Source organism: Callionymus lyra, chromosome 14 (assembly GCF_982586985.1).
Source record: "Callionymus lyra chromosome 14, fCalLyr1.hap1.1, whole genome shotgun sequence".
Classification (NCBI taxonomy): Eukaryota; Metazoa; Chordata; class Actinopteri; order Syngnathiformes; family Callionymidae; genus Callionymus; species Callionymus lyra.
Window position 1 is genome coordinate 17474164 of NC_141831.1, and position 23932 is coordinate 17498095.

At 39.6% G+C, this 23932-nt stretch overlaps 2 protein-coding genes across 4 annotated transcripts in view; both read left to right on the forward strand.

Moving 5' to 3' along the window:
• The window catches only part of doc2b (double C2-like domains, beta), an 85002-nt gene extending 73745 nt beyond the window's left edge, over positions 1–11257 (forward strand). For both annotated transcript variants that reach the window (XM_087807773.1, XM_087807772.1), the window contains 4 exons: positions 2884–3041; positions 9383–9464; positions 10647–10743; positions 10812–11257. In XM_087807773.1, the coding sequence (XP_087663899.1) occupies positions 2884–3041; positions 9383–9464; positions 10647–10743; positions 10812–10945 (471 nt within the window). In that variant the 3' untranslated portion in view covers positions 10946–11257. The remainder of the gene's footprint in view (positions 1–2883; positions 3042–9382; positions 9465–10646; positions 10744–10811) is intronic.
• Positions 11258–15467: 4210 nt separating this feature from the next.
• On the forward strand, positions 15468–23848 carry castor2 (cytosolic arginine sensor for mTORC1 subunit 2). 2 transcript variants are annotated; one of them, XM_087807894.1, is made up of 9 exons: positions 15468–15721; positions 18973–19043; positions 19997–20190; positions 20253–20385; positions 20449–20572; positions 20637–20741; positions 21903–21985; positions 22047–22141; positions 22385–23848. In XM_087807894.1, exons 1-9 carry the CDS (start codon positions 15609–15611, stop codon positions 22445–22447), a joined length of 981 nt encoding a protein of 326 aa, XP_087664020.1. In that variant the 5' UTR covers positions 15468–15608; the 3' UTR covers positions 22448–23848. The 2 variants fall into 2 exon arrangements, with proteins under 2 accessions (XP_087664020.1, XP_087664019.1); XM_087807893.1 differs by having other exon boundaries at positions 20253–20572.
• The last annotated feature ends 84 nt before the right edge of the window (positions 23849–23932 follow it).

Here is a 23932-nt window from a genome sequence, read left to right on the forward strand (position 1 = left end):
ACAAATATATAATTTTTAATACAGTATCACGATATATCATATTGTTGTCGTATTTTTTACGTTAAATTAAGATAATATTCTTGCTTATTATTTAATTTATCTTTTGTTTTATGTCATTGCAATTGTGTGGATACAATTACATTTGGAATACAGCATTATATAAGGTAAGGTAAGGTAAAACTTTATTGATCCCTCAGGAGGTCTCCTTCGGGAAATTGTTTTTTACCAATAGCCAGCAATTTTTCATAAACAATAAAAAATAATACATAAAAAATAAAATAAGAAGAAGAACATAAAGAGGAAGAACAAGATGACACAATCTAAGTCTAAAGATAAAGACAAAGAACATAGGTCAAGGAAAGAAAATCAACAAAGACAAAGGATACAAAGACTAACATAGAACAGAACATCCAGATACTCTCACTCCACTCCTGCCCCCGAACTCAGAATTGTACAATTTAATAGCCCGAGGAATGAATGAGTCCCTGAGTCTATTTGTTTTGCACCTGGGTAGGAGCATTCGTGCACTCATTCTGCTTCTCTGCTCACTGATGACAGTGTTCAGAGGATGACTGTCATCATCCATGATGGACAGTAGTTTGTTCAATGATCTCCTCTCAGCAACTGTCACCAGTGAGTCCAGCTTCATTCCAACCAGATAGCCAGCCCTCCTGATCAACCTGTCCAACCTGTTGACACTCCTCTTGGACACATTTCCACCCCAACACACCACAGCATAGAACATGACACTGGCCACCACAGACTGGTAGAACATGCAGAGGAGCTTCTTGCAGATGTTAAATGATCGAAGCCTCCTCAGAAAGTACAGTCTACTCTGAACCTTCTTATATACATGGTCTGTGTTGCAGGACCAGTCCAGTTTACTGTCCAGCCACACACCGAGGTACCTATAGTTGTCCACTATCTCCACCTCGTCTCCTCTGATGAAAACTGGATGTGGCTTTGTCCTGGACCTCCCGAAGTCCAAGACCAGCTCCTTGGTCTTTGAGGTGTTCAGCTGCAAGTGGTTCCTCTCACTCCAGTCCACAAAGTCACGTATCAGACTCCTGTACTCGTCTTAGTTGTTGTCCCTGATGCATCCAACAATAGCAGTGTCGTCAGCATACTTCTGGACGAGACTCAGCTCTGAGTTGTAGCAGAAGTCCGAAGTGTAGATGGTGAAGAGGAGAGGGGCCAGTACTGTCCCCTGAGGTGCTCCTGTACTGCACACCACAGTGTCAGACTTGATGTCCTTCAGCCTGACATACTGTGGTCGATCAGTAAGATAGTCCGTAATCCAGGAGACCAGACCAGGGTCCACATGCATCTTAGTCAGTTTGTCCTGCAGCAGAGTGGGTTGGATAGTGTTGAAGGCACTAGAAAAGTCCAGGAACAGGATTCTCACTGAACTGCTTCCTTTATCCAAGTGGGAGTAGGTCCGATGCAGGAGGTGAAGGATGGCATCTTCCACACCAACTGCTGGCTGGTAGGCAAACTGCAGGGGGTCTTGCGCGTGCTGGACTTGTGGCCTGAGATGTTTGAGGACCAGCCGCTCCAGTATATATATACTGGAGCATATATATATATATATATATACGCAGTATATACACAGTACATATATATTATATATATGTATTAAATATATCGATACAACAATATATCATGATATTTTGTTAGACTCTACTGTATCAAAATACAGCAGCACATTAAACCTTTTTCTTTCAATGTTTTCTTTTTTGTTTTTTAAGTCATATTAATTATATAGTTATGATATTTTTTTTATTGAAGTAAAATCTTCATCATTTTTTGTTTATCTACAATTAAAAATAGCAGCAGCTAAAGGAACATTGAAATCCCACAAGATTCCAGCAATGACTGAGGACGAGAGGATACAGTCGACTCCAGCAGCTTTTAAACCAGTTTGAAATCAACAAATGAAATCAGTTACGAATCATGTGCTCTGTACGTTCTACAACACCAGAGTCAAGTACTCGACTTCACTACAAATATATCATTTTTAATACAGTATCACGATATATCATATTGTTGTCCCTGTATCGTGATACGTATTTTTTATTAAATACAAAGAAAATACATTCAAAATCAGGGAAAACACAATGTTTTTTTTTTTTAATTCATGAATTGTTTTACTTTTAGTTTGAAAACAAAAAAAAAATACATATAAAGTCAAAAGACAAATTAAAAGGTTAAAAAAAGTGATTTTAAGGAAGTGTTGGTTTGGTTGCTCCTGCTGAAGTGCCCTTTAGCCAGAAAAACATATTTTTGGATTTTTTTCTGAAAATGTCAGCGGGTCGTTCCTGCTCGCCTCACAACCGCCGCTCTGAAGAAAACAACACAAAAAGAGTGTGTCGGGAGAGACGCCAAGGTGGCAGCGTCGTCGACTCAAAAATGTAATTTACCGATTGTGAAAATCAACGTTTCAAGAAAGTGGAATGTGGTTTTAATAACAGACGCAGAGATTACCAGGAAATCCCATCAAGCCGGAGATTAGTCTGCAAATTGCTGCTGCGCGTTCTGTCGACTGTCACTTCAGCCGCCGCCGCTCAGAGCGGTTTATAAACCTTCCAGCAGTTCGATGCTCGTGATTACAACAATAAATCAAATTCAAATGCTAACTTTCTGGAGGATTTTTTTTTATGGAAGAGATTATCAAAGTTAATTTGTAAACATGAGACCAAAGCTGAAAATGTGACAATAATAATAAAAAACTTCTTGATATGATGAAATATTATCAACATCCTCACAATCAACCAATAAAAGCTCTGGTTCTGAGGGGACGATGATGTTAGCGGATGATATAGTGACTTTCAGTCCAATCAAAGAAGGGTCAGGTGTGTGAAAAGTTTGAATTTGTCGTCCAAGGTGAACAAGACGGAGGACAAGTCTCTGGAGGAGCGAGGACGCATCATGATCTCCCTCAAGTACAACACTCAGAAGTCCTGCCTGGTCGTCGGAATCATCCGCTGCGCTCACCTCGCCGCCATGGACGCCAACGGCTTCTCCGACCCCTACGTCAAAACGTCAGTACATGCGGCACCGAATTAATTAAGTTGTATTTCTTGTGTCAGGAGTCAGAGTTTTATTCAATATTACAGGCGATTGACGACAATTACAACCTTTCAAAGTATTTTTGAGTAAAAGTTGTATTTACAATTTCACTGGGAATGCTAGTACAATTAGCATTAGCCGCCATTTTTATTTTATCAATATGAGCCAATTTCTTACTAAATTAATAATATATTTTTATACTGTAATAACAAAAACAGTGACTTTGTTGTGATGACTTCGCCTTTTTCATTAGGTTTAGAAAAATCCATGATAGTTGTCTTACAAACATGATAGTTGTGTTTAAAACATAATCATTTTCATACAAACATAATAGTTGTCGTACGAACATGTTAGTTGTCGTACACACTATAGTTTTCGTACGATCGTGATAGTTGTTGTAAAAACATGGTAGTCGTCATATAAACACAATAGTTGTCATACAAAAATGATAGTTGTCATAAAAACATGATAGTTGTTGTACAAATATGATAGTTGTCATACAAAAATGATAGTTGTCATACAAACAAGATAATTGTTGTACAAATATGATAGTTGTTGGAAAACATGATTATTGTCATACAAATATGATAGTTGTCATATAAACATGATAGTTGTTGTAAAAACATGATAATTGTCATACAAACAAGATAATTGTTGTACAAATATGATAGTTGTTGGAAAACATGATTATTGTCATACAAATATGATAGTTGTCATACAAACTTGATAGTTGTTGTAAAAACATGATAGTCGTCATATAAACACAATAGTTGTCATACAAAAATTATAGTTGTCATACAAACATGATAGTTGTCGTACAAACATGATAGTTGTCATACAAATATGATAGTTGCCATATAAACATGATCGCTGTCATAAAACATGATAGTCGTCATACAAACATGATAGTTGTTGTACAAACATGCCAGTTTTCATATAAACATGATAGCTGTCATATGAACATGATACAGATACAGATTTTCGTCTCCTCCTGAGTAAACATATGTTGCCATCAGTTGATCTGTTCATCTCTCTGTTGTTATAAACCTATATTTAGAGTATTTACAGCAGCCCCACTTCCTATGAAAACAAGAAACATAAAAAGTCTCTGAAACACCTGCGGAACTGCAGTTTGAAGTCCTATTTATCACACACCAACATTACCGGAGTCTTTTATCCGGCCAGGCGACGGGAGCGCAATTCATTTTCCCGCTCACCTCCCGAACAAAAAGGCGTCTGGCAACGACCCCCGCGCTCTCTGACAGACTCCCTGATGGACTCGCACAATAGAATCACAGGATAATAACATTTGCTGACTAAATAAATATTCACCTCCAAACACAGTCAAATCAGAAGCCATTGCTAAAATAAATTCACTTGTGTTACAGTGTTGACTTGACATATGATGAAGGATGAAGATCACAATTTCACAAACTCTGAATCAAATTTTAAGACTCTGAAATAAATGTACAAACTCTGAATCACATTTTCAAACTCTGAATCAAATGTACAAACTCTGAATCAAATGTACAAACTCTGAATCAAATGTACAAACTCTGAATCAAATGTACAAACTCTGAATCAAATGTACAAACTCTGAATCAAATGTACAAACTTTGAATCAAATGTACAAACTCTGAATCAAATTTACAAACTCTGAATCAAATGTACAAACTCTGAATCAAATGTACAAACTCTGAATCAAATGTACAAACTCTGAATCAAATGTACAAACTCTGAATCAAATGTACAAACTCTGAATCAAATGTACAAACTCTGAATCAAATGTACAAACTTTGAATCAAATGTACAAACTCTGAATCAAATTTACAAACTCTGAATCAAATGTACAAACTCTGAATCAAATGTACAAACTCTGAATCAAATGTACAAACTCTGAATCAAATGTACAAACTCTGAATCAAATGTACAAACTCTGAATCAAATTTACAAACTCTGAATCAAATGTACAAACTCTGAATCAAATGTACAAACTCTGAATCAAATGTACAAACTCTGAATCAAATGTACAAACTCTGAATCAAATGTACAAACTCTGAATCAAATGTACAAACTTTGAATCAAATGTACAAACTCTGAATCAAATTTACAAACTCTGAATCAAATGTACAAACTCTGAATCAAATGTACAAACTCTGAATCAAATGTACAAACTCTGAATCAAATTTACAAACTCTGAATCAAATGTACAAACTCTGAATCAAATGTACAAACTCTGAATCAAATGTACAAACTCTGAATCAAATGTACAAACTCTGAATCAAATGTACAAACTTTGAATCAAATGTACAAACTCTGAATCAAATTTACAAACTCTGAATCAAATGTACAAACTCTGAATCAAATGTACAAACTCTGAATCAAATGTACAAACTCTGAATCAAATTTACAAACTCTGAATCAAATGTACAAACTCTGAATCAAATGTACAAACTCTGAATCAAATGTACAAACTCTGAATCAAATGTACAAACTTTGAATCAAATGTACAAACTCTGAATCAAATTTACAAACTCTGAATCAAATGTACAAACTCTGAATCAAATGTACAAACTCTGAATCAAATGTACAAACTCTGAATCAAATGTACAAACTCTGAATCAAATTTACAAACTCTGAATCAAATGTACAAACTCTGAATCAAATGTACAAACTCTGAATCAAATGTACAAACTCTGAATCAAATGTACAAACTCTGAATCAAATTTACAAACTCTGAATCAAATGTACAAACTCTGAATCAAATGTACAAACTCTGAATCAAATGTACAAACTTTGAATCAAATGTACAAACTCTGAATCAAATTTACAAACTCTGAATCAAATGTACAAACTCTGAATCAAATGTACAAACTCTGAATCAAATGTACAAACTCTGAATCAAATTTACAAACTCTGAATCAAATGTACAAACTCTGAATCAAATGTACAAACTCTGAATCAAATGTACAAACTCTGAATCAAATGTACAAACTTTGAATCAAATGTACAAACTCTGAATCAAATTTACAAACTCTGAATCAAATGTACAAACTCTGAATCAAATGTACAAACTCTGAATCAAATGTACAAACTCTGAATCAAATTTACAAACTCTGAATCAAATGTACAAACTCTGAATCAAATGTACAAACTCTGAATCAAATGTACAAACTCTGAATCAAATGTACAAACTTTGAATCAAATGTACAAACTCTGAATCAAATTTACAAACTCTGAATCAAATGTACAAACTCTGAATCAAATGTACAAACTCTGAATCAAATGTACAAACTTTGAATCAAATGTACAAACTCTGAATCAAATTTACAAACTTTGAATCAAATGTACAAACTCTGAATCAAATTTACAAACTCTGAATCAAATGTACAAACTCTGAATCAAATGTACAAACTCTGAATCAAATTTACAAACTCTGAATCAAATGTACAAACTCTGAATCAAATGTACAAACTCTGAATCAAATGTACAAACTTTGAATCAAATGTACAAACTCTGAATCAAATTTACAAACTCTGAATCAAATGTACAAACTCTGAATCAAATGTACAAACTCTGAATCAAATGTACAAACTCTGAATCAAATGTACAAACTCTGAATCAAATTTACAAACTCTGAATCAAATGTACAAACTCTGAATCAAATGTACAAACTCTGAATCAAATGTACAAACTCTGAATCAAATGTACAAACTTTGAATCAAATGTACAAACTCTGAATCAAATTTACAAACTCTGAATCAAATGTACAAACTCTGAAACACATTTTCAAACTCTGAATCAAATGTACAAACTCTGAATCAAATGTACAAACTCTGAATCAAATTTACAAACTCTGAATCAAATGTACAAACTCTGAATCAAATGTACAAACTCTGAATCAAATGTACAAACTCTGAATCAAATGTACAAACTCTGAATCAAATGTACAAACTTTGAATCAAATGTACAAACTCTGAATCAAATTTACAAACTCTGAATCAAATGTACAAACTCTGAAACACATTTTCAAACTCTGAATCAAATGTACAAACTCTGAATCAAATTTACAAACTCTGAATCAAATGTACAAACTCTGAATCAAATGTACAAACTCTGAATCAAATGTACAAACTCTGAATCAAATGTACAAACTTTGAATCAAATGTACAAACTCTGAATCAAATTTACAAACTCTGAATCAAATGTACAAACTCTGAATCAAATGTACAAACTCTGAATCAAATGTACAAACTTTGAATCAAATGTACAAACTCTGAATCAAATTTACAAACTTTGAATCAAATGTACAAACTCTGAATCAAATTTACAAACTCTGAATCAAATGTACAAACTCTGAATCAAATGTACAAACTCTGAATCAAATTTACAAACTCTGAATCAAATGTACAAACTCTGAATCAAATGTACAAACTCTGAATCAAATGTACAAACTCTGAATCAAATGTACAAACTCTGAATCAAATGTACAAACTCTGAATCAAATGTACAAACTTTGAATCAAATGTACAAACTCTGAATCAAATGTACAAACTCTGAATCAAATGTACAAACTCTGAATCAAATGTACAAACTTTGAATCAAATGTACAAACTCTGAATCAAATTTACAAACTTTGAATCAAATGTACAAACTCTGAATCAAATTTACAAACTCTGAATCAAATGTACAAACTCTGAATCAAATGTACAAACTCTGAATCAAATGTACAAACTCTGAATCAAATTTACAAACTCTGAATCAAATGTACAAACTCTGAATCAAATGTACAAACTCTGAATCAAATGTACAAACTCTGAATCAAATGTACAAACTCTGAATCAAATTTACAAACTCTGAATCAAATGTACAAACTCTGAATCAAATGTACAAACTCTGAATCAAATGTACAAACTCTGAATCAAATTTACAAACTCTGAATCAAATGTACAAACTCTGAATCAAATGTACAAACTCTGAATCAAATGTACAAACTCTGAATCAAATTTACAAACTTTGAATCAAATGTACAAACTTTGAATCAAATGTACAAACTCTGAATCAAATGTACAAACTTTGAATCAAATGTACAAACTCTGAATCAAATTTACAAACTTTGAATCAAATGTACAAACTCTGAATCAAATTTACAAACTTTGAATCAAATGTACAAACTCTGAATCAAATGTACAAACTTTGAATCAAATGTACAAACTCTGAATCAAATTTACAAACTTTGAATCAAATGTACAAACTCTGAATCAAATGTACAAACTTTGAATCAAATGTACAAACTCTGAATCAAATGTACAAACTCTGAATCAAATTTACAAACTTTGAATCAAATGTACAAACTCTGAATCAAATGTACAAACTCTGAATCAAATTTACAAACTTTGAATCAAATGTACAAACTCTGAATCAAATGTACAAACTTTGAATCAAATGTACAAACTCTGAATCAAATGTACAAACTTTGAATAAAATTTACAAACTCTGAATCAAATTTACAAACTTTGAATCAAATGTACAAACTTTGAATCAAATTTACAAACTTTGAATCAAATGTACAAACTCTGAATCAAATGTACAAACTCTGAATCAAATGTACAAACTCTGAATCAAATTTACAAACTCTGGAACAAATTTAAAACTCAAAATCGAATTTACAAACTCAGGTACAAATGTATAAACTCTTGGAACAGATACACTATTTCAAGTTACTGTAATTTCGATTCATAGTTTCATAGTTTGTCAGTTTATTTTGCACTTCTGAGCCAGCGTACCAGTTTCATTTCATAGTTGAGTTGAACATCATAAAACATTTATTGTAAAAATGACGCCAAATGTCAGACGCCCTGTGATTGTGAAACCAAACACATTCTGTGTGTTTGGCTGCGATCGCTGTGACGACGAATGTTTCCCAGCAAGACATGGATTTGGGTTTGAGTCCCGCCTGAGGCTCCGCGTCCAAACAATTATTTCCTCAGCAGCTTCCTGGAATCTCTCCACACTCTAAATGGAAAATCTGATTTAATTGTCATCAAATCACTTTCTGGAATGATTCTTGTGCTGCCCCCTGCTGTTGAAGCTGAGCAACATCCTGGTTCCTTCTATCGCCTCCTGACCTCTGACCTCTTCCCTCTCCGACCTTTGAACCCACCGAAGCCCTTCCCTGGTTCCACAGCGCCCTCTTCTTAGACAACAATGTGACGACAATAACGTTTCTTCTCAGTGCAGCTCCGTGAACGAGGAAGTCGACGCTCAGCGGATTATTCCAGAGAGATGATCTTCCTCCTCTTCTCTCCTGCAGGTACCTGAAGCCCGACGAGAACAAAAAGTCAAAGCACAAAACAGCTGTGAAGAAGAAAACCTTGAACCCCGAGTTCAACGAGGTGACGCTGTGTTTCTTTTGTGCGTCACAGTGACCTGAGGACACTGTGTGTGTGTGTGTGTGTGTGTGTGTGTGTGTGTGTGTGTGTGTGTGTGTGTGTGTGTGTGTGTGTGTGTGTGTGTGTGTGTGTGTGTGTGTGTGTGTGTGAGTGTGTGTCACATTGTGTGAGGACTTGTGTGTGCATATTTGTGTGTCTAATTATAAGAGTGTGTGTCTTTGTTTGAGGAAGCTTGTGTATGTGTCTACTTGTTTATGTGAGTGAATTGTTTGCGTGTACGTGTGTTTTAATGTAAGCGTTTGTGTGTTGGAGATTGTGTCTTTATGTGTCTGTGATTGAGTGTGTATGCATGCGGTGTGTGTGTTTGAGTGAGTGTCTCTGTGTGTGTGCATGTGGTGTGTGTTCTAGTGAGTGTCTTTGTGTGTGGTCATGTGGTGTGTGTTTCCATGTTTGTGTTTGACTGCATATGGTGCTTATGTGTTTGAGTGTGAGCATATTTGTGTGTTTTGTGTGTTTTTGAGTGTGTGTCTATACTGTTTGCTTGTGTTGTGTGTGTTCGCTTGAGTGTTAGTCTCTGTGTGTGTGTGCATATGTTGTGTGTGTGTGTGTGTGTGTGAAGGTGGTGTGTGTCCATGTGTGAGTATGTGTTGTGTGTGTGCATGTGTGTGTGTGTGTGATGGTGGTGTGTGTCCATGTGTGTGAGTATGTGTTGTGTGTGTGACATTTCCACAAACCTCTACACATGGCTACATTGCTTCAACTATTTCATCAAGTGTTTAAAAAGCCATCAGTGACCTCTGGCTCCACCTTCTGGCTCATTTTGTCATCGTGTTGTTCGTATTGTGTGTACTTCGGTGCGTTTGTGTGTCTGTGCCACACATGTGAAGTGTCTCAATCTGCACTTGTCTGTGAAGAATCTTCCCATCCATCCGACGGTTGTTTCCATGGCAACGGCCGACTCTCTGACGACTCTCGGTTTGTGCGTCGAAGCGGTTTTTAGCAACATGTCGGACGCTGGCGGTGACATTTCCTTCTCCCCATCACACGGCGACCTTTCGGGTCACAGCCTCTTCACTTTTCATTACCCATCCCAGACGCAGCTGGTTCACCTCTGCTTGTGCCCACGTGTTCCTGCGCCGGAGTGCTGTGGTGGTCTAACCCTTGCCTGTCCTCGTGTGTGAGCAGGAGTTCTGTTACGACATCAAGTACGCCGACCTCACCAAGAAGACGCTGGAGGTCACGGTGTGGGACTACGACATCGGGAAGTCCAACGACTTCATCGGTGCGTGTTCGACGAGTGCACGACACACACACACGTATGTTGTACTGACCCACGTGTCTCCTTGTCAGGCGGCGTCTCTCTGGGCATCAACGCCAACGGCGAGCGGCTCAAGCACTGGTTCGACTGCCTCAAAAACAAGGACAAGAAAATCGAGCGCTGGCACACGCTGACCAACGAGTTACCGGGTTCACTGAATGACTGAGGGGACCCCCCAACGCAGCCGGCCCCACCCCTCCTCCTTGACTTCAGTCTCTCCTCCACAGGGCTCGAGTGAAAGCATCTACACCCCCCTTTAAGAGAAGTTCACTTTCTCCCGGATCATTGACGACTTCATACAACGACAAATGATCAAAATGTCGGAATCTATGGAGGTAGATTTGTTTCTTTATTATCCCATCAAAAAGTTGCTTAAAACAAAACAAACACTAAGATTTAAGGAATTTGATTCAATCCAGAAAATACTACAATAATAATAAAAAAAAAGTTTCTTAATTAAAAAATAAAGTTTATGCACTTTTTTTTATTTCAACTATTTTATTTGGCTAAAGTAGCATTTAAGGTTTGGTGGCTTTTATAGTAAAGTTGCTTTAATCAATTCATGTTTTTAAGTGTTATTTAATTGTATTATTATTGATGTGGAAAAAAAGTATTTTTTTTGTATTAAAAATATTATTTTATAATGAAGCTAGTGTTCTTTTTATTTGAATTGTTTTTGTAGGAAACAGTTTATTTATTTATTGAGGCTATATATATAAATATATATATATATATATAACCTGAATGATATATATATATATATATATATATATATGTATATATATATATATATATATATATATATTTATATATATAAAAGCAACTTTTTTTTTATTAAACAATATTTGAAACAAATCTACCTCCATACAAACCTCTTTTTTTTTTTCAAGAAAAAAATGTGGACCACAAAATGTGTCTCAGTAATTGAATGTTGCTGTTGATGACAAACTGTACCGTAATGCCTTGAATAGACAGGAAACATCCAAGCAGCCGCGAGCTCAACGAGAGCTTTTGCGATGACGACTTTCTCTCTTGAAGTATTTTCGATTTTCGATCCCACTTGACAAATGTAAAAAAATAATAATAAAGCGCGACAAGTGAGTTTCGAACTGCGCTATCGTAACACAAGTTCAAGGCCATCCTTCCGAACTTGAAGTGAGGCGTGAAAGTCGCAGGTGTCCGAGGATGTAGCAGCTTTTCCTGGAGGAGTTAAACAACCTGAATGTAATGATCGGCGCATCTGTCCGAGCCCGAGCGTCACAACGACTCGTTGCACTTTAACTGCCGCTGTAGCAGCTCGAGTCGTTATCAGACACACGACAACAACAACTCTGAGGTTTCACGATGTCAGGCTTCGTCACCCTTCAGACACATTTATTGCTAGTTAGCAAGTTAGCAAGTCCACATTTGAGGGTCACATGACTTGCGATTGGAATAAAAATTGAAGAAAATCGTGTTGAAGTTTGCCAAGTATTCAGCTGACGTATATAGAACATGTTTAATTCACTTCAATCCAAAAATTATATTTTTTTCAGTAAAAGAAAATATGTTGTCGAAGGGACTTGCCTGATAATTTATTCCTAAAAATGAATTTTGAAATAAGTTTGTTTCAATTTCTTTAGGATAACTTATCAAGCGGAAAGTTTTTTTTTTAATTTTCCGTAATTCAAACTCTTTCAGCGAATTTAAGCTAATGTGCTAACATAGCATTTGGAGTTAGCTTAGCAGGCTTCTGTCAAACCTCAACAACATTTGTGTTTATTGAAAAAAGAACACTCACAGTAACAAAATGACTTCCTGCTTTCTATCGTTCACTTCTCTTCACTTTGTTTCCTTTCCTGTCTTCTTTTCCGCTTTGGACTGTCGCCATTTTGTTTTTCTATCGTCAAGTTTCACCAACACCAGTGACTTTTTTAAATGTTTTCTTCTTCTTTTCAAGCAAACCTATTGTTTTTTTGTTGTGTACGTTGTTTTTTTTTTTAATGATGTTGTTTGTCATCTGTGTTTTTGTTTACCTTTCCAACATTCAGTCTTTTTTTCAATTTTAGTTGCATTAAAACATTTTACGCCACTATTTTTATACATATTTATTTTTTCACACGGCTGTCGCCGTCTGACATCGTGAAACATCGTAAAGAGTCAAGATATAATGACAGCCGTGCTAACATCCAGGCTAATGCTTCAACCATTCCAAATCGCGATTGTTTTTTTGTACGAACTCGCTTAAGATTCTGCGGATGTAACTTCCTGTCGCAAAACCTTTACCCCGTAACCTTCACCAATGTTTTTTATGCAAGTTTAAAGACGACCTAGCATGTCCCTCCTTCATACGTGAAGCTAAAGAATGTATGATGTTTATTGATACGTTTGCTGTTCCACCGGCGCGGTCTCGTGCTACTGCTGTTCAGCATCACGGCCACCAGGGGGTGCAACTGTTTACATGTTTTTATCGCGGTGTGGTTTACTGATTTTTCGATGTTTAAACACACTGCACAACCAGGTGGTAAAGCTAACCTGCAGCGGGTTTTTGTCGACTTTGTCAAAAAGTTTTGCCGTAATTGATTCATCTCAGAAAACAAAATGAAAAAAAAATAAACGTTAGCTGTGTTTTTTCCTTCGGAATGTTGACGCCAAACGACATGATTTACCCGACACAATATTTTTGCTATGTTGAAACACAGTTTCCATCTTTGAAATGCAGATACGTCGTAGCTTAGCTCTGTCATCTGCTGAGACTCGGGGTAGAGCTAATTATTCTCCACAATGTCATGAGAAACTAGTTCTGAGGCGATCGTTCTACTCCAAGTCTCCGGAGAACGACGGAGCTAATTCTCTCTAATGGCGACACTGACTTTAGGAAACGAAACTGGAGCTGACCCGGCAACAGATCAGTGGTTTATCATCAACAGACCCCTGCATGTGTTCACTCCTCAGTCTCGGAGTCTCGTGGACTGCATGACCTCATGGCCCGGGTCCGGTGACCTTCTTCTACATCCTCCATTCGCATGTTTGAACGATGACATCAGGAGACTCTGACCACGGGTTTGACTCCTCGTCGAAGCGTCGCGCTCCCACCTTCTCTCCGAAAACCGTTGATGTTCCGACGACCCCTGCATGCACCCGTGGTTGGTCGGTGGGCGACTCCCGTTTGATACCGAAGCCGGACGTGAGCCGAGGCTCTCACGGCCGCCGCCGCTCGTCTTTTTCTCCTGGACAACATTTTTGTACCTGAACTCGCCTGTTTGGCCGCCGTGTCGACTCTCTGGACTTGATGTGAATAAACTCTATTCTTTGCTGACTTGGCTGCTTTTTACACTTGGATTGTCGTGATGTGAGTAACTCTAGGTTCTCGGCACACACACATACACACACCTCGTGATAATCTGTTTCTAGACATGAGTTTGTGTTAGACCTGGAGGTGCTGATCCTCATCTCGCTTCAAAATTCTCATCCCACCTCCGGGCAGGACCAGGTGAGTGGTTCTGGAACATGTTTTCAGCAGAAGTTACGTCGCTCTTAAGAGTCTCTGGTATTTGCGTGCCGCTGATCCGTGATGTCGGTGTTTGCTCGGGTCATGTGACTCTGAGCCTGATCTGAGTCACGAGGAAACGGATCACAACTTTAATATTTGCTGCGGGAAGATGGAAGGACTAGACCGAGAGTGGCCACAAGGGGGCGCCACAAGCTCTCTTTAAGGTTCAAGTTTTCACACTCATCCCTCGGATTTCCTCCTTCATCCTCTCTTTCATCTCTACCACTCTTTCATTTTTTATATAAATCCATAAACATTTCATCCCTGTTATGATTCACCTCCTTCACAAACGCCATCATCCCTTTCCTCTCTTTCTTTTTTAAATGATGTCTTCTTTTATTCAAGTTTCTCACCTTTTGTCCTGCTGTTATTTTTGTCGACTTTAATTCAACCCTCTTTCATCCATTTCCTTTCTTTTGTTACTTCTTTCTTTTTATGTTCGTTCTCTTTGTACGACTAAGAAAAAAAAATATCCGTTTTTCATTCATTCCTGTTTCCCGAGGCTGAAAATCTAAAATACTTTTAAACAGATAATGATTTCTATTATTAGAAAATAATATTGTGTGCTCGTTTTTAATATGTATTTCTGTTTTAGTTCTTGCTACGCAATCTTAGAATTAAACAGGTTAAGTGCGATGCCCACAGAAAAAACTCGTTTATAAGTATATATATATATAAATGTATAAGTATATAAAAAAGAATATAAGTCTAACAAAAGTTAAATATAATAAACGACAAGTCAACAAACGTGTATTGGAAAAAAACACATCAGAACTCCTCGAACGCCTTTCGAATTCATCAAGTTCATGATAATGTAAAAAGAAAACCATGTTCCGGTTTAATCTTAAGATAATAAAAGCACTTACACGTCGCGAACAAAAAGTTGTGTTATTAAACTTTTAAATATGGCTGGATAATTAAAAAATGTATATATATGTATATAAACGCATTGGAATACAGATGTTACAATGTTTTTTGTTCTCTCTCAGTGTCTGGTGGATGTCATTGTCAAGTCCTTACAATTTAAAGTATTTGGGGAACATTAAAAACTCTCTTCGTGTTTTATTCTGAAACTAACCCGCGCTGTTATTCCAAGCGTATCGTCCACGAGAGGCTTTTAATGTGAAGATCCACCATCAGAAGTCCTCGCGTTTCCGCCGCAGGTTCGGCAGCGGCGTTTTTTTTTTTCGCCTCTCTCTGCTTTTCTCTCCTCCATCCTCCTCTCTCTCCCTCCTCCTTCTCCTCCGGCCTGTACTCGCACGATGGCTGGTCAGTGATCGGCCCTTCAGCCGGCGACATGGAGCTCCACATCCTGGAACACAGGCTGAAGGTGGCGAGCATCGAGAAGGAAGGCATCCAGGTCTGCACCCACGGACTGATCAAACTCGCCTTCCTGGCCTCCAGGACCAGGTGAAGCCACTTCCTGTTTACTCGTCAACAAGCTGTTTGTCTGCCGAGCCTTGTTTACTGTCAACAGCCTGCGCGGCTACTTTAGCTTAGCTGCGCTGTTTAAGCTAGTTTAGCTTCTTCGCCGCCGGTGCGCAATATAGTGTTTGTTTATTTGGTCTGCGAGGTAAAATATTACTAGAAATACTTCCACAGAAACACAAACAACGCACAAGTTTTTTTTTATATGCGATAAATATTAGTTTTCAGTCGCCAGGGCTCAGAGGCTGAACAAGCCTCAACAACATTCGCCCACAAATACCCTCAGCAAATAGAAGTATATTCTCGTGTACTATCAGGATACTTGTTCTACACTTTAATCCAGAAGTTTACTTTTGACACCCCTTAGAAAAGGTATATACAATTGGAGTGAGTATCCTTTTTTTATACTATAAGTATATAGTATAATTGAAGTTTACTGTTGACATCTTAAAAAAAAAAGTATACTCAGGTGTACGATAATGATACTTACTACTATACCAAAATCGAAGTAATAAAGTTGAAGTTTGCTTTTGAAATCCCTCAACAAAGAGAAGTATATTCAAGTTTGAGTATTCTTATTTTATAATACAATTGAGTTAGAATACTAGATATTTACTTTTGATATCCCTCAGCAAAAATAAAAGTATATTCAAGTGTAATATGAGTATACTTACTTAATACTTAAATTGTAGTAGTATACTTTAAGTTTACTGGTGACATTCTTTAACAAAAAAATATACTCAAGTGTACTATGGGGATACTTGTTTGATACTAACTACTATACCAAAAACAAAGTTATATACTTGAAGTAATATAATCAAAGTTTACTTTTGAAATTCATAAAAATAATTATATTCAAGTTTGCTATGAGTATATTTCTTTTATAATACATTTTAATTATAACACCAAATGTTTACTTTTGATATCTGTTACACAAAAAAGTGTATATAAGTGTACTATAAGTATACTCGTCTTGTAATACAGTTGAATTAGAATACTTAAAGTTAAAGTATAGTCAGAATCAGAAACTTTCATTGCTGGTGTTGTCAACGAAACATAGGAATTCAAGTGTATTATTAGTTTAACAGTTTCATAAAACAATTGAAATATTATACTTGATGTTTTATTTTGACATTCCTCATTGTCAAAAAATACTATATTCAAGTGTACAATGAGTATAGTAATTTATACTAAAATTAAGTAGCTTAGGTTTACTGTTGACATACTATACTTCAAAAAAGTACACTAATGTTTACTTGCACCTAAATTTACTTAATGAAATGTACTTTAAGTAAAGTATACTACTTTCTTTTTTAGGTACTGTATTATTATGGTGATCCAAAAGTATACATTGCAAAGCATTATGGGTGATGGGTGGTAGACTTATCAGAATCGTTGTGAAAACAACATGATATATTTTGTGGTGTCAGTCAAGAATCAAATAATGAAATAAGAATATAAACAACAGACACACAGAACCAAGCACCAAAGCAGCCGTTCTGTGGCCCCTGTTATTTATACATGATGATACATGAAACATGAACTGTATTGGTCCAATCATGTGACTAAACCTGATAATATCAGTCATTCCAAAAATACCAGAATGAGAAGCTAAATACCCCTGCTGAGTATATTGTCAAGCTTGTTAGAGTTGATATTGTAAAATAATAAACGGTCGTGTCGTTCAATAACTGGTAATGGTGTGATATAGATTATGTCATTATGGCTCATTTTCATTCACCAAAATACATTTCAGTGAACCATTGAAAATGTTCTGGATGATATTGTATGAGAAGATTTCATACTGAATGTTTATGTGGTTCCAAAATGGTGTCACTCACCGTCAGGTTGTTGTGTGGAGAGCAACAGTTCTTATCCTGCTGCTGATTCTCACACCTGCAGACAAATATGAAGTTCATGCTGGAGTCTCATCAAGAACATGTTTTCTGCTCTACAGATAGAGATGTCATGGTTTATATTTTAAGTGTGTTAAGTAGATTATACGTTTTTTAATTAATTATTTTTTATTTACGAATAACTTGCAAATATTCACAGCGTGTCCTTATTTTGCTGCTCAACTCTGGTCACTAGATGGCAGCAGTCATTATATCCTGCGGAGCTAAAGGAACAATTTGACAAAAGTATGGACTAATTGGGCTTCGAATACAACTGATGTCGCCTCACGCAACCGGGCTAGCCCCACGGTATTCACGCGACCATGCTAGCCCCACGGTATTCACATGACCGTGCTAGCCCCACGGTATTCACGCGAAACGGGCTAGCCCCAAGGTATTCACGCGAAACGGGCTAGCCCCAAGGTATTCACGCGAAACGGGCTAGCCTCACGGTATTCACGCGAAACGGGCTAGCCTCACGGTATTCACGCGAAACGTGCTAGCCCCACGGTATTCACGCGAAACGTGCTAGCCCCACAGTCTTCACGCGAAACGTGCTAGCCCCACGGTCTTCACGCGAGACGTGCTAGCCCCACGGTCTTCACGCGAGACGTGCTAGCCCCACGGTCTTCACGCGAGACGTGCTAGCCCCACGGTCTTCACGCGAGACGTGCTAGCCCCACGGTCTTCACGCGAGACGTGCTAGCCCCACGGTCTTCACGCGAGACGTGCTAGCCCCACGGTCTTCACGCGAGACGTGCTAGCCCCACGGTCTTCACGGGAGACGTGCTAGCCCCACGGTCTTCACACGAGACGGGCTAGCCCCACGGTCTTCACGCGAGACGGGCTAGCCCCACGGTCTTCACGCGAGACGGGCTAGCCCCACGGTCTTCACGCGAGACGGGCTAGCCCCACGGTCTTCACGCGAGACGTGCTAGCCCCACGGTCTTCACGCGAGACGTGCTAGCCCCACGGTCTTCACGGGAGACGTGCTAGCCCCACGGTCTTCACACGAGACGGGCTAGCCCCACGGTCTTCACGCGAGACGGGCTAGCCCCACGGTCTTCACGCGAGACGGGCTAGCCCCACGGTCTTCACGCGAGACGGGCTAGCCCCACGGTCTTCACGCGAGACGGGCTAGCCCCACGGTCTTCACGCGAGACGAGCTAGCCCCACGGTCTTCACGCGAGACGGGCTAGCCCCACGGTATTCACGCGACCAGCCTAGTCCTACAGTAGTCCGCGACCGGGCTAGTCCAGCAGCGGTCATGTGATCGGGTCCTGGGTGTGTCGTTTCCCTCCAGCTTTGACTCACAGAACTTCTTCTTCTGCTCCTCAGATGCAAGTTCTTCAGCCTGACGGAGACTCCGGAGGACTACACCATCATTGTGGACGAGGAAGGCTTCAAAGGTGGGCCTCTTTATTTTGGTTGCCGTGGTGACAGGAGATTAAACCGTAGGGGGGTCTTGTGTAATCTGAAAGTTCCTCCATGTTTGAACACTTGCTCATTAACCAGGTGAAGATGACTCGTCACACACTGTCCTGGTTGCCGTGGAGACTAGTGTGTTATGTAACAGGTGCAGGGATTCTCCTGCTGACGTATGAGTGTGTGTTCGCTTGTGTACCAGCCTTATAATGGTGTGTTGTAGTGTGTCTCTTTGCTTATGATAATATGTGTGTGTTCTTTTCCACGTTGTGGTCAAAGTGTTTGTTTTGCTGCACGTGTGTGTCTGTTCAGAGCAGGATTTTACATCATGTGTGTCCAAGACTGGGTTCATAGTTGTGTGTTTTTAGTCCATTTCTGTACTGTCTCTATATTATTGTGTTTTTTCAAGATTTTTAAAAAGGTTTGTGTGTAACCTTGCATCTATGTGTGTGGGGGGGTTTGTGTTTGTATGTCTCTGGTGTGTCTTTGTGTCTGTGTATCTTGTGTGTGGGTCTCTATGTCTGTGTGTCTCTTGTGTGTGTGGGTCTCTGTGACTTTGTGTGGCTTTTTGTGTGTCATTGTGTGTGTATCTTGTGTGTAGCTGCGTGTATCTATTCATTTTTATGCCGGTGTGCATATCTATGTGTGTGTGTGACATATACAAAAATGTACAAAAATATGTTTCAGGTAATTTCATTTTATCAGGGCTCTCTGACTCCACCTCATTACTAAGTGTGTCATGGTGTTCTGTTGTGTGTACTATAATGTGTGCACACATTAGATGTAATGAAGAGTTATCGTTATTGTACTGGTTGTGTGTATGTTTAGGTGTGTGCATATTTATACAAGGTTTGTGGACCTTGTTTGGCGCCCTCTGGTGTCAGTCAGGGGAACAGCACGTGTGTGTGTTACTGACCGACTTGTGTCGTGCTTCCAGAGCTGCCGAAGTCGGAGCACATCAGCGTGGCCGATGCCACCTGGCTGGCCCTCAACGTGGTCTCGGGCAGCGGGAACGCCTCCAACTCTCAGCCCATCGGAGTCACCAAGATCGCCAAGTCGGTGATCGCTCCGCTCGCCGACCACAACATCTCCGTGTTCATGCTGTCCACGTACCAGACCGACTTCATCCTGGTGAGTCCGGTCCTCCGAGTCGGGAGTGGGACGCGCCGACTCACGGGTGTTTGTGCCCGCAGGTCAGAGAGCGCGACCTGCCGCTGGTCATGCACACGCTGTCGTCCGAGTTCACGCTGCTGAGGGTGGAGAACGGAGAGACGGTCGCGGCTCACGACCTCGGCTTCACCAACGGCTTCGTCAAACCTAAACTAGGTCAGTGGTTTGACCTCCTGTCGGGGTCAGGACTCGAGTCTGACCCTCTCTGTTGTCCTGCAGTCCCTCGACCCGTCATCCACCCTCTGTCCAGCCCCAGCAACATGTTCTGTGTGACCAGCCTGGACCCGGACACCCTCCCGTCTGTGGCCACGCTGCTGATGGACGTGATGTTCTACTCAGGAGGGTGAGACCAGAGAGAACATCAGTAGAAGTTCAAGTCTCACCGACGGCTGCTGTGACTTCCTCAGATCCAAAGAATCGTCCGGTGAAGACTCCAGTCACATCCGCTTCTTCTCCTTCTCTCTGATCGAAGGCTACATCTCTCTGGTGATGGACGAGCAGACCACTCAGAGGTTCCTCTTTCTTTTTATCTCTTTTTATTTCTCCCTTTCTCCCTCTGTGTTTCTCTGGATTTCTCTGCCGTTGTCCGTCTTTCTTTTCTGTCTCTCTTTTCCCTTTTATTTCTTTATGACTTTCTTTTACCTCTCTCTTATTCCCTTCCCCTGTCTTTCTTTGACCCTTCTTCCTTAGTCGTTCTGCCCCTTTCCTCTTTCTTTCTATTATAGCTTTCCCTCTTTACATTTATTTTTGTCTTTCTTTTTATTTCCCTGTTTCTTTTTCTGTCTTTCTCCCTCTGTGTTCCTCTGAATTTCTATGGCGTGCCTGTCTTCCTTTTCTCTCTTTCTTCGGTCTTCTGTCTTTCTCCCTCTGACTTTCTCTTTTTCTTTCTGTCTTTCTCTTTTCTCTGTCTGTCTTTTCTCTCTTTCTTAATTCTCCTGTCTTTCTATTTCTCCCTCTGACTTTCTCTTTCTGCTTTCTCTCTTTCTTTATTCTTCTGACCTTCTTTTTCTCCCTTTTTCTTTTCTCTCTTTATTCTTCTGTCCCTCTGTTTCTCCCTCTGACTTGCTCTTCTCTCTCTCACTTCATTGTTCTCTTTCTCAGTCTCCCTCTGACTTTTCCTTTTTCCCTCTGTCTTTCTCTTTTTTCTCTTTCTCTATTCTTCAGTCTTTCTCCCTCTGACTTTTCCTTTTTCCCTCTGTCTTTCTCTTTTCTCTGTCTTTCTTTTTCTTCTGTCTTTCTCTTTTTCCCTCTGTCTTTCTCTTTTCTCTGTCTTTCTTTTTCTTCTGTCTTTCTCTTTTTCCCTCTGTCTTTCTCTTTTCTCTGTCTTTCTTTTTCTTCTGTCTTTCTCTTTTTCCCTCTGTCTTTCTCTTTTTCCCTCTGTCTTTAATTTTTTCCGCTGTCTTTCTATTTTCTCTTTCTTTTCTCTCTTCATCTTTCTCTCGCTTCCTCCTTTTCCCCGTCTCTTTTTTCTCTCTTTCTTTATTCTCCTGTCTTATTTTTTCTCCCCTTTCTTTGCCACTTTCTCTTTATTCCTCTTTGTTTATATTTTATCTTTCTCTATATTTCTTTTTTTCTTTTCACTTCCTCTCCCTATTGTTGCTAGGCAACAGCAGAGGGCTGTGTTGCACAGGTGATGTTTAAGAGGTCGCCTGACGTGTTGAACTCTCTCGCAGGTTCCCCAACAACGTCCTGTTCACGAGTGCGTCCGGTGAGCTGTGGAAGATGGTGCGGATCGGTGGGCAGCCGCTGGGGTTCGGTGAGTTCAGAGATCCGAGATGACGGAAACGTTCAGAACTTGATCGTCACTCTGCTTCCAGACGAGTGCGGCATCGTGGCTCAGATCTCAGAACCTTTGGCGACCGAAGACATCCCGGCGTATTACATCAGCACCTTCAAGTTCGACCACGCTCTGGTGGGTGGATCTCATCACGTTTTAATGTTTTTAAGACGCGTTTTCAAACGTATTCTTTCATTGACACATATTATGACATCATTTTAATATAATTCTCTTCTACAAGCAGCTTATTTCTAATTGTCGTATATTCTAATTACGTAAAAGGTCACATGACCATCCTGCCCCATTTTTCTATCTCAAACGTTATGGTCAAGGGTCGTACATCTGTGGCTCACCGGCGCCCTCTCTGTCCATGTGCAGGTTCCCGAAGAAAACATCCAGAGTGTGATCGGAGCGCTGAGGTCGGAGAGCGCAGCGAAGTGACCGTCGCCAGCGGAGGCGGCGACGAGGAACTTCTTTTGGTTTGGCTTTTTAAAACGTTTCCGAAAAGTGCCAAGAACTTGTGAGTGGATTCTGCGAGCGCGCCGTGGGCAGGAAGCGAGGCCTCTCACAGCTCGGCGGCGGCGGAAGCTTCCTCCCTCACTCCGTGTTCACTCCTGGAGGCCTGAAGTGTTTCTCCAGTTACTCTCATTAACACTCCGACGCTGCGTGTTCGTCCACAGGTCGTTCCAGTGCCAACGCATTTCTCGAAAACTAACGCCTGTAAAAACCTGTGCAATTGAAGGAGCTCGGTCATGGTTCCGCTGACGTCGGCGGCCATATTGGACACTTTTTAAAAAAGCGCTTCACACTGTGAGCAACGAGGCTAACCAACATTTATTTATTTATTATAACACTACTCCTAATTATTGATGACTTCATCGATCTGTTACGAAGACTCGGTAGCTTCTGCTTGTTTCTACCTACGAGATGACGTTAGCTTAACGCTTAATGTTTTGTTTTCTTTCTTTTACATCTGAACTGTCTGAGGAGCTTTGCAAAAACACAGTCGGCATTTACACCGACTCGAACCAGAAGTTAGCATCTTAGCTTTGTGCAGCTTAAGCTCCTCGTGCCTAAAACTACTGCCGTGCTTTAGCGAGATGCTATTTAGCCAATGCTAAATTACAGGAACAACCTATAGCGGATACTTCTTTTTAGCTTTACGTTCAATATTATGTTGATGTTTCAAGCTAACTGAAGTGCTACGACAATAATAACATGTTTTGCGGTCATAGCTGGTTGAATTCTAACACTTTTACATTTATAGTGGACGGTCAGATTACTAACTTAAGTCAAACATTGTTACGTTACTGATGAAATTAACTGCTGAGGACATTTTTATTTACCGGACACTTTTGTGCGTCTGAACCTTGTTAGCTAGCCGTGACACGCTAGCTAGCTAACCTCTCCAATCTCTGAAAGTATTGTGGCTCACAGTGTGAATCCTCATGAAGGTAAAAGAAAGATAAGCTAAAGTTCAGGTGTGTCGGGTTCTGGCCCCTCCCCCACTTACAGTCTGCACTTTAAACGCAGGACACGCGGACCTACGAGGGGCCGGAGTGGCCGAGACTGAAGGAACGACGTGACCCGCGAACGACTGAATGTTCGTCGGTCGCCTCGAGCGCCACTTCGGTCCCGAGAACCGCTGATCTTGCCCAACTACTGTACTCGGTGTCACCATCCTTTTTTCCGCTGTCGGTCATAAACGTTTCTTTCCCCTCTATCTGACCAGTGTTAAATCTCCCCCCTTTCAGACCCCTTTGTTGAACCAGCGTGTCATTTCCACTGGGATGTCCACACTGTTGCGTTACTGATGAAATAAACTGCTGACGTTTCTGCTCACGACTGTTTAATCCCGTCTCTTGGCCAATAACTGTTCACGGCTCCGATGGTCGGAACAAAAGGTTCTGTTTTATTAAATGACAC

Coding starts and splice junctions, on each gene's coding strand:
- castor2 (XM_087807893.1), top strand. CDS start 15,609: ATGGAGCTCCACATCCTGGAACACAGGCTGAAGGTGGCGAGCATCGAG. Junction 15,722..18,972: donor TTCCTGGCCTCCAGGACCAG/GTGAAGCCACTT, acceptor TCTGCTCCTCAG/ATGCAAGTTCTTCAGCCTGA. Junction 20,742..21,902: donor GACGAGCAGACCACTCAGAG/GTTCCTCTTTCT, acceptor ACTCTCTCGCAG/GTTCCCCAACAACGTCCTGT.